The sequence below is a fragment of the Scyliorhinus torazame genome, chromosome 6 (assembly GCF_047496885.1).
Source record: "Scyliorhinus torazame isolate Kashiwa2021f chromosome 6, sScyTor2.1, whole genome shotgun sequence".
Classification (NCBI taxonomy): Eukaryota; Metazoa; Chordata; class Chondrichthyes; order Carcharhiniformes; family Scyliorhinidae; genus Scyliorhinus; species Scyliorhinus torazame.
The window spans coordinates 105,081,063-105,093,505 of NC_092712.1; the positions used below are offsets into that span (position 1 = coordinate 105,081,063).

Consider the following 12,443-nt stretch of genomic DNA (forward strand, 5'->3'; position numbering starts at 1 on the left):
CCTAGGTAGGATGCTGTTTCAGAGGGTCGGTGCAGACTCAATGGGCTGCATGGCCTCCTTCTGTACTGTATTTACAGGTTGATACTGAACCTGTTTGACCACGTTAAGGATGAACGTTCAAAGCTTATGACAGGAACAGTATTCACTGTGCCACAAGACCTCCCGCTAGCAGCATGATAGAACTTATGAAATACCAATTTAGTAGACTGCACATGATTGTGCAATTACAATGACAAGCTTAAAAACTGAACACAGAAGGAATTCAGACATGAATATACTTTATTCTACAATCAAGAGCAATTTTGGACGTTGCTTTTACAGAAATAAAAATATGTTCATCACTGCTCTCGGTTCCAGTGAAAGTTAACTGAATCAATTAACAATTTTTAGCACAACACCAAAAAGACAGAAGCTCAAACATGCATGAGTGGAGTTTGAACTCAGGCCAGTGAACAGACACAATAACAAAATATACTTGTAGTCTTTACAGTGTCTATAAAAATAACATTACCATTCGAATGCCTGATCTCTGCTGGAGTTTTTGAATTATTAACTTGTGTTCTTACCTTATTTGTATTAAGCAAATCTGTCTGCAAAATATTATTTCAGGAACAATTATAAAAAGTCTGCCTTATGCCATCACTTCAGATTAAGTTTGTACTTAAAGAAATAGTTAACTGCAGTACAGGGTCCAGGAAGGCAGTGTCTTTATACTGCCTGGCTCTGATTGGAATTTTTGCAGCAATGAGAGAGCTTTGTGCATTCATACATATGGTTTTGTGGCACTCCACATGTTTTTTATTTTGAAATGTTTTGGTAGTTTTTGAATCCCAATGAAATTGTGTAAATTTCAAATAAACTGAGTGTGTATATAAAGAGCCCATGAGCAATCAACCCCTGAGCATTTAAAAAATACTACTTGTCAATATACTGGAGTGATATTCCATGTACAACCACAGGGACGTAAGATAGTTAGGTGTGGAAGGCTATTTGGTCCATTTGAGGCTATCCATTCAGAAATTTACTTATAACACCTGTTGCAGAATCCAATAGTTGCTTAAATTATTTCAGGGTTTTCTCTTCCATGAATGTATCTGAAATTTCAGTCCATATACTATTGATCATTATTTGTATGAAAAATAACCACCTGCCGTCAATGTGGAATAATATAAGACTGCCTCCTGCAGGAGCGGGGGCACATGTTGCAACCATGGTAGGATGTAAGGGTGTTTTAGGGAGTGGAAAGGTGAACCATTCACTGCAGAAGATCCAGCATCTCACCTATTCTGGTAGCCACAAAAGTTCTGAAGCTGACCCGGCCACTATTAAGTCTTGCTACAACTGTACAGGGCATTGGCAGGACCACACCTAGACTCATGTGTACAGTTTTTATTTCCTTACTTAAAGAGGAATATACTTGCATTGAAAGTAGTTCAGAGAAGGATCACTAGACTGATACTTGGGATGAAAGGGTTGCCCTGTTATAAGGTTGAGCAGGTTGGGCCTATAATCATTGTAGTATTAAAAATTGAGAGGTGATCTTATTGGAATGGTTAAGATTCTGTAGGGGCTTGGACAGAGCGGATGCTGAGAGAATGCCTCCCCTTGTAGGGGAATCTCGAACTAGGAGGCTCAGTTTAAAAATAAGACAGATGAGGAGGATTTTTTTCTTTTTGAGTGTCATTGGTCTTTGTAATCCTCTCTCAGTGGAAGTTTGGTCATTGAATATGTTCAAGGCTGCATTAGACAGATTTTTGATCTACAAGGGAGTCAAGGGATATGGGGGGACAGCAGGAAAATGGAACAAAGCCAAAATCAAATCAGCCATGATCTGCTTTAATGGTGGAGCAGACTCGAGGGGCTGAATTGCCACCTATTTCTTAGGATCTTCTGAGCTGAATTTCACAGGATATTGATGTTACCATCTTGGCAAATGCCGTGGGGAGTTGGCTAGGTGTTCTCTTATTGGAGATGGCCATTACTAACACTTATGTGGCACTTGTCAGCCAAAACATAAATGTTAGCCAAGCATGGACTGCTGCATTATCTGAAGAACTGCAAATGGAACTGAACAGTGTGCAATAATCAATGAACTGTCCCTTGTCTGTCCTTAGAATGGAAGAAAGGTCATTGACAAAGTAATTGATCAGCATGAGGCCCATTACATTATACTAAAGAATTCCTATAACAATGTCCTGAGACTGAAATAATTGGCCTCTAACTGATGCAGCCAACTTCCTCTCTGATAAGATTTTCCCCAAATCCCTTTGACTTGTTTTTTCATGTCACCTTTGGTCAAATCCATCTTTTATATCAAAAGCACTCACTCTCAACTCAACTCTGGAATTCAGTACTAGTGTCCATGTTTGGACCAAAGCTGTAATGTAGTCTGGAGTCAAATAGTAGCCTGGAATCCAAACTCTAAATGGTGAGCAGGCTTTTTGTGAATAATTGTAGCTCAATAACATTACTGATGGCTCCTTCCATTACTTTGCTAATGCTTGGGAATAATAGCTTCAAGGGGATAGAATTTGTTCAGATTTTTTGTGAATAGGACATTGTCACATTGTTTTAACTGTACTGGAATAGCTGTGGGAATGGCTGGTTCTGGAGCACAGGTATTTAGCATTAAGTCAGGTTATTATCATAGCCTGTGCCTTTGCTGTGGCCAGTGCACTCTATCTGATATCACCTGGAAGGTATAAAATTGGTTGGAGACATTGATGGTGCAGCTCTTGAGGAGGCAGAGAAGGAACATACATTTGGCACTTCTAAAAGAGATGGTTATGAACACAATAGCTTTGTGCTTTGCACTCACAGACTGGTGTTCCTCATCATTGAGGGAGGGAATGTCCATGGCACTGCTTTCTCCTCATCCTCTTGTTAGTTGTTTAATTTATCCACCACATTCACGGCTGGATGTGATAGGACTGTAAAATTTAGGCCTGATCTGTTGGTGTTTGAATTGCTTAGATCTTTGGCACCATGCTTCTGCTGTTTAGTATGCATCTCAACCTGTGTCGTAGCTTTATCAAGTTGGCAGCGTATTTTCATGTAATCTTGGTTCTCCTCCTAGCATGCTCTTTTATATTCCTCACTGAGCCCGGGTTAGCCTGACCTGATGGTGGTGAAGGAGAGAGGCGTATACCAGACCATGAGATAACAGATTTTGGTGACATACAAATTTACTGTTGCTGATGGTGCTTCTGTAATACTTCAGGAATGCTCAGTTCTATCCCATGTAACACAGTAATAATGCTACACATGATGGGGGCGTGTCCTCAATGTGAAAATGGAACTGGGTCTCCATTAGGATGGTGCGGTAATCACTCTTACCAATTCTGCCATGGGCAGATGCATCTACAACAGGTAGATTGATGAGGGTTGATGTACATTATTCCCTTATATTGGTTCTCTCACCACATGTTACAAGCCAAGTGTATATTGGTTCTCTCACCACATGTTACAAGCCAAGTGTAGCCGCTGTGTCCTTCAAGACTCAGCCATGTTGTCCATATTGTTATTACCTAGGCACTCTCAGTGATAGACACTGAAGTTCCTCGCTCAGAATATATTATGTGCCTTTGCTATCTTCAGTGCTTCCTTCGAATGGCATTCAGTAAGGTGGAGTACTGGTTCACCAGCTGAAGGAGGGTGGTAGGTTGAAGCAAATGGTTTCCTTGTCCATATTGAATTTAAAGCTATAAGACTTAATTTGATCTTGAGTCAATGTTGAGAACTCCCAAGGCCACTCCCCACCAACTGTATATAACTGTACCCCCTACTTCTGGTTAGTTTGCCCTGCTGGTAAGATAGGATGTATCCAAGGATGATAACTGATGAGTCTGGGAGGGTCCCTCTCGGGTAAGGTTGGATAAATACGGCGATGTCAGGAGGTTGCTAGACTAACCTGTGATACAAGTCCCTTTCGTCACCAGTGCCAATGTCAGTGAAAGGGACTTTGTAGAGCCGAGTAGACGAGTTGATGCTGCATAGTCAGAATCATTCCATTACGTTTACCTCATTTTTAAGCAAAAACCACACTGCAGTAATGTTAAAGTTTAATCTTTTTCGAAGTTTACCTGAGTTATTGATGCGGCCAGATAACATCGTTTAAAAGGCATTTGGGTTTCACACATGCATTTTTAAAGACATTATAAGAAAGCACAACAAATCAGAATCAAATACCAATGGGAATTTGTCAGAATACCGTGAACGCTTTACCATGTCGTAAGCAGTTAGTTTGGAAATTGGGAAATATGGCTCTGAGATTGTATTAATGATGGCATGGCTGGGGTTGAAATAACATTATGAATGTTATTTTACGCTGATCAGCTATATTCAGCAGATCAATTGGATTAAAAAATCCCCCTCAGTGAGTTTTCTTATGACTTAAATATTAGATTATAAAGCTTATTTTGAAAGATTTTAATTACAGCTTTGCATCAAGCCCATGAAGAGCATTGCTGTATAATATTGAAAGAAAAGTGTTTGTCGATTGATATAACGCGTAGAACAGACAATCTTGCTTTACTTGGTGGGAGAGTTGATATCTCAGTGATTCGACCTCTTCTGGGATCATTTTGTAGACATTACAATTTGAATTGCTTGTCACTTGAACGTGTCAAACCTGCAACAAAGGAGACACCAGCAAGGACGTGAATCCGTTTCCGAGAGTTCTATCACAGTTCAGTAAGCAGTAAATGAATAGACAGACGGGGTATAATCGCATCGAAATCGTGGCAGCTGAATGTCATAACAGCGTTGAACACAACTTTATAAAATCCGTGTTAAATTCGGAGAAGACTGAATTCCGTTCAAAATCAAAGTTTCATTCTCTGCCTTAAAATAGCAATGGTTTACAGTGTTTAGCTGCTAATATCGCTAACAATCAGTTATGTGCTTCAATGCTCAGTCCGAATGGGCGGTAACAAGTTTGCTTTGACTGACAGTGATTGACGATCAGGGGGGAACGGTGACTGGTCTTCAATGCTCAGAACAATTTACAACAAAACACAACAGATGTTAACAGAAGATGTTTCGCTGCACCATAAAGAATGAGTTACCTGTCAGGTACTGCGGATACACCCAGGTATATCCGGTTACGATCTGCCTCCTGCCCAGCCCATGAGATCTGGACAGCACACAGTCCACGTAGATATCCCAGAAGAGCTGAGCCAGGTCAATGAAGAGGGCGGCGTGCTTGGGTTTTTCCGAGAGTTTCAGGTAGATCATGAAGTCCCAGAGGCCACTCACCGTCTCGGTGACCCGCAGCTTCTTAATCTCGACCAGGGCGAGAGAGGAGCTCTCCCAGCACTGCGGGTCGATCTCCCCCAGGCTCATTGGGTCCATGTTCCTTTTCTGAGCCATAACCAGCACCAGCATCCAGATCAGCATCAGAAACAAGCTGCCGCCCAGAGACTGCATACTACCCAGGGACTGGGCAAACAGGGGGTAAGGGGAAAGAAAAGTGGCAGGTCCTGAAATCAAACATTGGAAATCAGTAGGGAAATACACCGCTCGCTATCTTTAGTGAATGCAGTTGTGGGCTGAGTTATATCACTCACTAATGGGAGGTCTAAGTCGTGTGTTCTTCTAAAAATGGCAGATGTTCTACATTTAGAGTAATTTAACATAAGCAATGACACCACAACCTCCTCCTGTGCTGAACATGGCGTAAGTTTTGGTTACAATAATGTGGCATATTGCAAAGAACTGCTCCTTCCACATATGGTGGAAATTAACTTTGGGGAATATTAGACTGGGAGGTGGAACTAAATGGGTAAAACTATGGAACAACTGCACGGATATCACCAATTGCAATTTGTCGTTAGATGGAATATTGTTCTCGAAAAGTTTAGGTTGCTTGTGTTTTTCACTGCATCGGTTTACCAACTTCCGAGTGTATGTTTAATGTGTTTTCAGTTTGCACAACCTACTGATCAGCAGAAGCTATGCCAGGAAGAGCCAGAGAGCAATCGCCCTGACTTCACAGAACTGGGGGTGGTGGGGTACAGGTAGCAGGAGATCGGGGAAAGCGCCCTGAGAATGGAGAGAATGAGAATACTGCCAAAGCCTTCAGACAGAAGGAACTGGAAACAATAATGCGCCAACGATTGACTGTGTGGCCGACATCGAAGCAGCTGCTTTGCGCAGGTCACACACTGAAATGTCTGAATATCTATAGGGGGTGGTCAACAGGTTGGGAACCCAAATCCAGACACCAATAATACTCAGGGCTAACAAATAAAGCATTGCCGCGTGCATCGGTACACTATAAATGCAAGTGTGTAAAATGAATTATAATTTGCAATTTGCAAATGAAATTTCCGTACTGATCCTTGTGAGGTGTAACCTGTTGATGTATTAAAGGCTATTAAAAAACAACTCCGTTTTATATTGTAAATTGACAGTGAAACTGCAGATGCAGTACGGGAAATTTGAAATAAAGAGAGAATCTCATGGAAACACTCAACAGGTCAGTCAGCACGGCAGAGAAAAACGGGTTATTCTGTTTGAATTGTAGATTATTGCCCACATTCCAACCCTCAGCTTCTCTGTTGCTGCCGTGGGCATTGCCTGACCTGCTCAAAGTTTCCAGCTGCCTCGTTTCTGCTCTTTCCTTTGCTCAGAGGTGTTGTACATATACTTTCTACACTGAACTTTGGAGGATGGTTACTAAATATCTTTACCCAATACATTGCCGGAACTCTATATTTTAATTTTCATCAGGTTTGTCTCCAGGCCTTTTGGAAGGTAGGAATGTGCAGGACTGGAATCTATCCATTGCTTTTGGCCTGTCCCAAGCACTTGTTATTTTAAGATGGGTTAAATAACCAATGTCTGGCTGTGATTAGCTCGATAAAATATGGCGATAGGTCACAAGATAGGCATCTAGATAAATAAGAGGAACAGTCAAAAAACCCTCAAAAGATGTAACTAAATCGGAAATCAGGCGGTCACAAATACACGGTGAAATAAATTTTAAACTGTGAATACAGAGTTTGCAAACACAACACAAACCAGCTGCAGAAACGTGGGGGCAGCGAAAATGAAATAAGTGTTACATAAAATGGGTTTATATTTACAGTCCCGAAACGAGGCACCTGGCCGAATGGGCCGAGCCTGGAGTTTATGCGCCACACAAGTCCTCTCTCGCCCACCTTCGCCGAATCCCATCAATATAAGACTTTTTACATCCTTTCCCCCCGTCACATTATCCAGCTTCCCTTTAAATTCCTATCCAGCCACCGTGTGGCAGTGGGTTCCTCGTTGAACATTCTCTGGACAAGGTTTCTCTTGAATTTCCTGTTGTGTTTGTTAGTTACCATCTTATATTGAGGGCTCTTAGGTCTGGTTTTCCGCAAGTGGAAACATCTTTCCCACATCTATCCTATCAACTCCATTCATCATCTTGAAGGCCTGTGTCAGGTCATCCCTGTCTTCTCTCCAATAGGAAGAGAAAATACTCTCTCGCTTTCCTCGTGGGTAGAACCTCTCAGTTCTGGCTTCCTTCCGTTAGGTGACAGTGAACTGGAGTTAAGGTTTGTGTGATATGAACGGACAATCTGTAACAAATCTGGGAGTTCTTCTGCTGGGAATATATGACAGGAAAGGGCGCCTGGATGTCACAACATTGCCAACAGACAAGTGTGCAGCTATCCTATCACGTTACAGGTGTAATTCACAATTTCAGATTTTCAGCGGGTACATTGTGCAAAACCTCTCTGATGCTCATGCCTGCAAGGAATTTGTTACCTACATTCAAGTTTAAATGAAGCAAATGTGAAACAATAACATTAAAAATAATCATAGAATTTGCAGTGCAGAAGGAGGCCATTCGACCCATCGAGTGTGCACCGGCCCTTGGAAAGAGCACCCTACTTAAGCGCACGCCTCCACCATAACCTCGTAACCCCATCTAACCTTTTGGACGCTAAGGGTAATTTAGCATGACCAATCCACCAAACCTGCACATCTTTTGGACTGTGGGAGGAAACCGGAGCACCTGGAACATCTTAAATTGAAAATTCGTTTTGTCGAACATATTATCTCGTCCAATAAAGCACGTCACTTTTAAATAAGTCCCTTTCACATTAAGGCTCATCCACTGGCAGTAAAAACTTGGGATGTGTGAAATGTGTATTTACTTACACTGAATATGTACGGTTCTCTCTCCCTCTCTGGTTCAGTGCTACATCAGCAGAATCCGCAGCCCTGGTGGTATTGGTCGCTGACGGTGAGCGGGAGAAGTTGCTTCCTTGGACTTAGGCAAGGTTGAATCCTGGAGTTGGGTTGAGATGTAACTAACCTGTAACTCGGCGCATATATTTATACCACAGTCCGCCCACTGTCTGTGCGTCAGATTGTCTTCCATTTCTCATGTGCTTTCTGAAATGACCCTGATTTCTGTTACATCATTGCGATGAACCATCCGTGCTCAGACATATCGCTAATGATGCCGATCATGAGATGCCACAGCTGCCGGTGGAAGTAAGCTCGAGCCTCCAAGACGTTATCCGAAATTCCATGGGACTCATTTTCGTTTTACTATTTTAACTGCTGACTCCCATCGCAATGGGGCTCATTTTGATCCGGGTTTACGTGAAAGCAACTCGTATATAGGGGTTTAATGAACAAACACGGGGGGGGGGGGGGGGGCTGGCAGCTCTCTTGTGTTTCCGAGGTAAAACATATCACATTGATAAGGTATCACTTGATCAAATCTCTCAGGTATGTACGGACGTTTCTACGCGTGCTCCAGCATCTATTAAATACTCGGACATCATTGTTTCGCGCGCAACGCAGCACAGGCCGACAGCGCAAATACAAGTTAATTTCTTTCACGATAGTGTGAATATGTACAATGCATCACCCAAATGATCCCTCCTTAGTACCATCAGCAGGCGTTACGGCACAAAGCTGCTGGATGTATGACACGCGTCTCCCAATCTGCTGCATTTTCCCGCCATTTACAACAACCACGTACATTTATATAGCACCTTTAACGGAGGGCGGCGCTTCACGGTGGCTTTGGACTAATTTCTGATGAGTGGAAGTTCTCCCTTAAGTGGCATGAAATCATGCTTGGTAGTCCGGGGTCCGTGCCTCCCCTCCCTCCCTCGGTTTTTAAAACCCCCAGGCACTGAAGTATAATTTCCCGGTTCCCATGAGGGCGGAGAGTAGTAGCTTCCCAATATATTCTCACCACCTGGGAAACTTTCTCCAGGCGTGCTCTGAAGAGACATGTTAATGATTTATCTCTCCACAGACGCTGCCAGACTTGCTCAGCATGATTGGGAAGTAGGGCCGGCTGCCGGCTCTGTGGAGGCAGGCAGCGATGTATGTTTATTTAGAAAGGCCTATATTTTGCCGCCGGCAGTGTGACCCCCCCGCGCGCGGAGGCCACCAGCGCCCTCCCGGCGGCAGACTGAGCTTCATCAGAGTCTCTTCACAACTGCCACCTGGACAATTGCCCCCCCCCCCCCCCGCCCCCCCCGCCGCCCCCAGGAGGGCTTTCCCTTTCGCTCCGCCAACGACTTTGCATCTCCTAGTTTATATTTCAAATTCACACACCAGTGCACCCTTCCCATGTTGCGGCGTCCTCACCGTCCCCAAGCTGTGTGAGCGGCGGCCACCTCTCCCAGTGGAGTTGATCCTGGCTCTCCCATTGAGCCCACAGCATCCGCCCCGCCCCCCCCCCCCCGCAGGACGGTGAACATAGAGTCAGCGCCTCCGGGAAGATTGTCATGCCGGTCTCGCTGTCGGTTAACCGTGAGCTCGACATTGGGGTCACGAAGCCCACAGTAAATCCAGTCCAATCTTCTGACTGGATGTAGTGTTAGTTCCTGATCTGCACCTAAATTCCATCGTCATGAAAGTAATAAATGTACCCTTACACAGATATTTGCAGCTCATTTTGTATCATGTGAACTATTACCAGCAACGAAATATCTTTATCAACATTTTGACACATATTATGGAAGTAGCATGTCATGCAATCCTTAACGAACCAGTGCGAGGAGGCGATGCAGTGTGTGGTAACATTTGGATGTAAGGGCACTTACCAAACACCGCGCATTCAACATGCCGCACAGACCCGGAAGGCAAACAGAATTTAGAGACCAAAGATAACCAATAGAGATTTGCAAATTGTACTCGGTCCTCAGAGCCCCTTTCATCTGTGGAGGCAACTTTGACATGCAAGGTTAAGTGGCAGAAGGGCGACATGTCCAATTAGTTAACTTTTTTAAAAAATCCCCTTCATCAAGGCAAATTGACCAATTTCCTTGAAGGGGGAGTGGGCAATATATTAGCCCATTTGTTGCTTCGAAGGAGTTTCTGTTTTATTGTGACAGTATAAATCCGCACTTCAGTACCGATAATTGCCGGGCAGAATGAACCCCCACAAGGGGGCATCCGCACAATGTTTCAGCCATTTAAATCTGGTCATCTCTGAGAACGTGATACCACTGTAAAAAACTTACTGTGTTGTATTTTGAATACTATCACAAACCATTCGATTCTGTCCAAACTCTCAAAACGTAAAAGAATAACAATTAGGATGTGGCGATTGCCTGAACACATTACCACATCGTTGGAGAGTGATACACTGCAGTAGCATGGAGCGGGTGTTTGTAGATGTGCTTGGGGTTTAGATTGGCAATGCCCTGTTACTGTAATTGTAACATAGAAACATTGTCCTGTAATTCCAAACTCACCAGCAGCGAGCAGAATTCTGAGCATGAATGAATCAGATCTCAATACGACATTCCTGTATACTTCACTCGGTGTCTAGGTATTTACATTGTGTACCTTGTGTTGCCCTATTATGCATTTTCTTTTACTAAATGACCTGTTTGAGCTGCACGCAGAAAAATACTTGGGTAACCTGTTACTCTGAAATTATGCCTCTCCCACAAGAGGGAACAACCTCTCAGTATCTACCCTGTCAAGTCCCCTAGAATCCTATATGCTTCAATAAGGTCACCCCTCATTCTTCTAAACTCCAATGGGTACAGGCCCAACCTACTTAACCTCTCTCATAAGAAAATCCCTCCATACCCAAGATCAACCTAGTCAATCTTATAGAACATAGAACATAGAACAATACAGCGCAGTACAGGCCCTTCGGCCCACGATGTTGCACCGAAACAAAAGCCATCTAACCTACACTATGCCATTATCATCCATATGTTTATCCAATAAACTTTTAAATGCCCTCAATGTTGGCGAGTTCACTACTGTAGCAGGTAGGGCATTCCACGGCCTCACTACTCTTTGTGTAAAGAACCTACCTCTGACCTCTGTCCTATATCTATTACCCCTCAGTTTAAAGTTATGTCCCCTCGTGCCAGCCATATCCATCCGCGGGAGAAGGCTCTCACTGTCCACCCTATCCAACCCCCTGATCATTTTGTATGCCTCTATTAAGTCTCCTCTTAACCTTCTTCTCTCCAATGAAAACAACCTCAAGTCCATCAGCCTTTCCTCATAAGATTTTCCCTCCATACCAGGCAACATCCTGGTAAATCTCCTCTACACCCGCTCCAAAGCCTCCACGTCCTTCCTATAATGCGGTGACCAGAACTGTACGCAATACTCCAAATGCGGCCGTACCAGAGTTCTGTACAGCTGCAACATGACCTCCCGACTCCGGAACTCAATCCCTCTACCAATAAAGGCCAACACTCCATAGGCCTTCTTCACAACCCTATCAACCTGGATGGCAACTTTCAGGGATCTATGTACATGGACACCTAGATCCCTCTGCTCATCCACACTTTCAAGAACTTTACCATTAGCCAAATATTCTGCATTCCTGTTATTCCTTCCAAAGTGAATCACCTCACACTTCTCTACATTAAACTCCATTTGCCACCTCTCAGCCCAGCTCTGCAGCTTATCTATATCCCTCTGTAACCTGCTACATCCTTCCACACTATCGACAACACCACCGACTTTAGTATCGTCTGCAAATTTACTCACCCACCCTTCTGCGCCTTCCTCTAGGTCATTGATAAAAATGACAAACAGCAACGGCCCCAGAACAGATCCTTGTGGTACTCCACTTGTGACTGTACTCCATTCTGAACATTTCCCATCAACCACCACCCTCTGTCTTCTTTCAGCTAGACAATTTCTGATCCACATCTCTAAATCACCCTCAATCCCCAGCCTCCGTATTTTTTGCAATAGCCTACCGTGGGGAACCTGATCAAACGCTTTGCTGAAATCCATATACACCACATCAACTGCTCTACCCTCGTCTACCTGTTCAGTCACCTTCTCAAAGAACTCAATAAGGTTTGTGAGGCATGACCTACCCTTCACAAAGCCATGCTGACTATCCCTGATCATATTATTCCTATCTAGATGATTATAAATCTTGTCTCTTATAATCCCCTCCAAGACTTTACCCACTACAGACGTGAGGCTCACCG

The 12,443-nt window shown here is 43.6% G+C and overlaps 1 protein-coding gene across 1 annotated transcript; it reads right to left on the bottom strand.

Moving 5' to 3' along the window:
* Positions 1-261: 261 nt before the first annotated feature.
* On the bottom strand, positions 262-8,580 carry LOC140424933 (protein FAM237A-like). The gene is made up of 3 exons (XM_072508618.1): positions 8,155-8,580; positions 5,067-5,480; positions 262-4,630 (listed from the first exon to the last, which is right to left on the bottom strand). The coding sequence occupies exons 2-3, from the start codon at positions 5,425-5,427 to the stop codon at positions 4,593-4,595; spliced, it is 399 nt and encodes a 132-aa protein (XP_072364719.1). The 5' UTR covers positions 5,428-5,480; positions 8,155-8,580; the 3' UTR covers positions 262-4,592.
* Between the last annotated feature and the right edge of the window lie 3,863 nt (positions 8,581-12,443).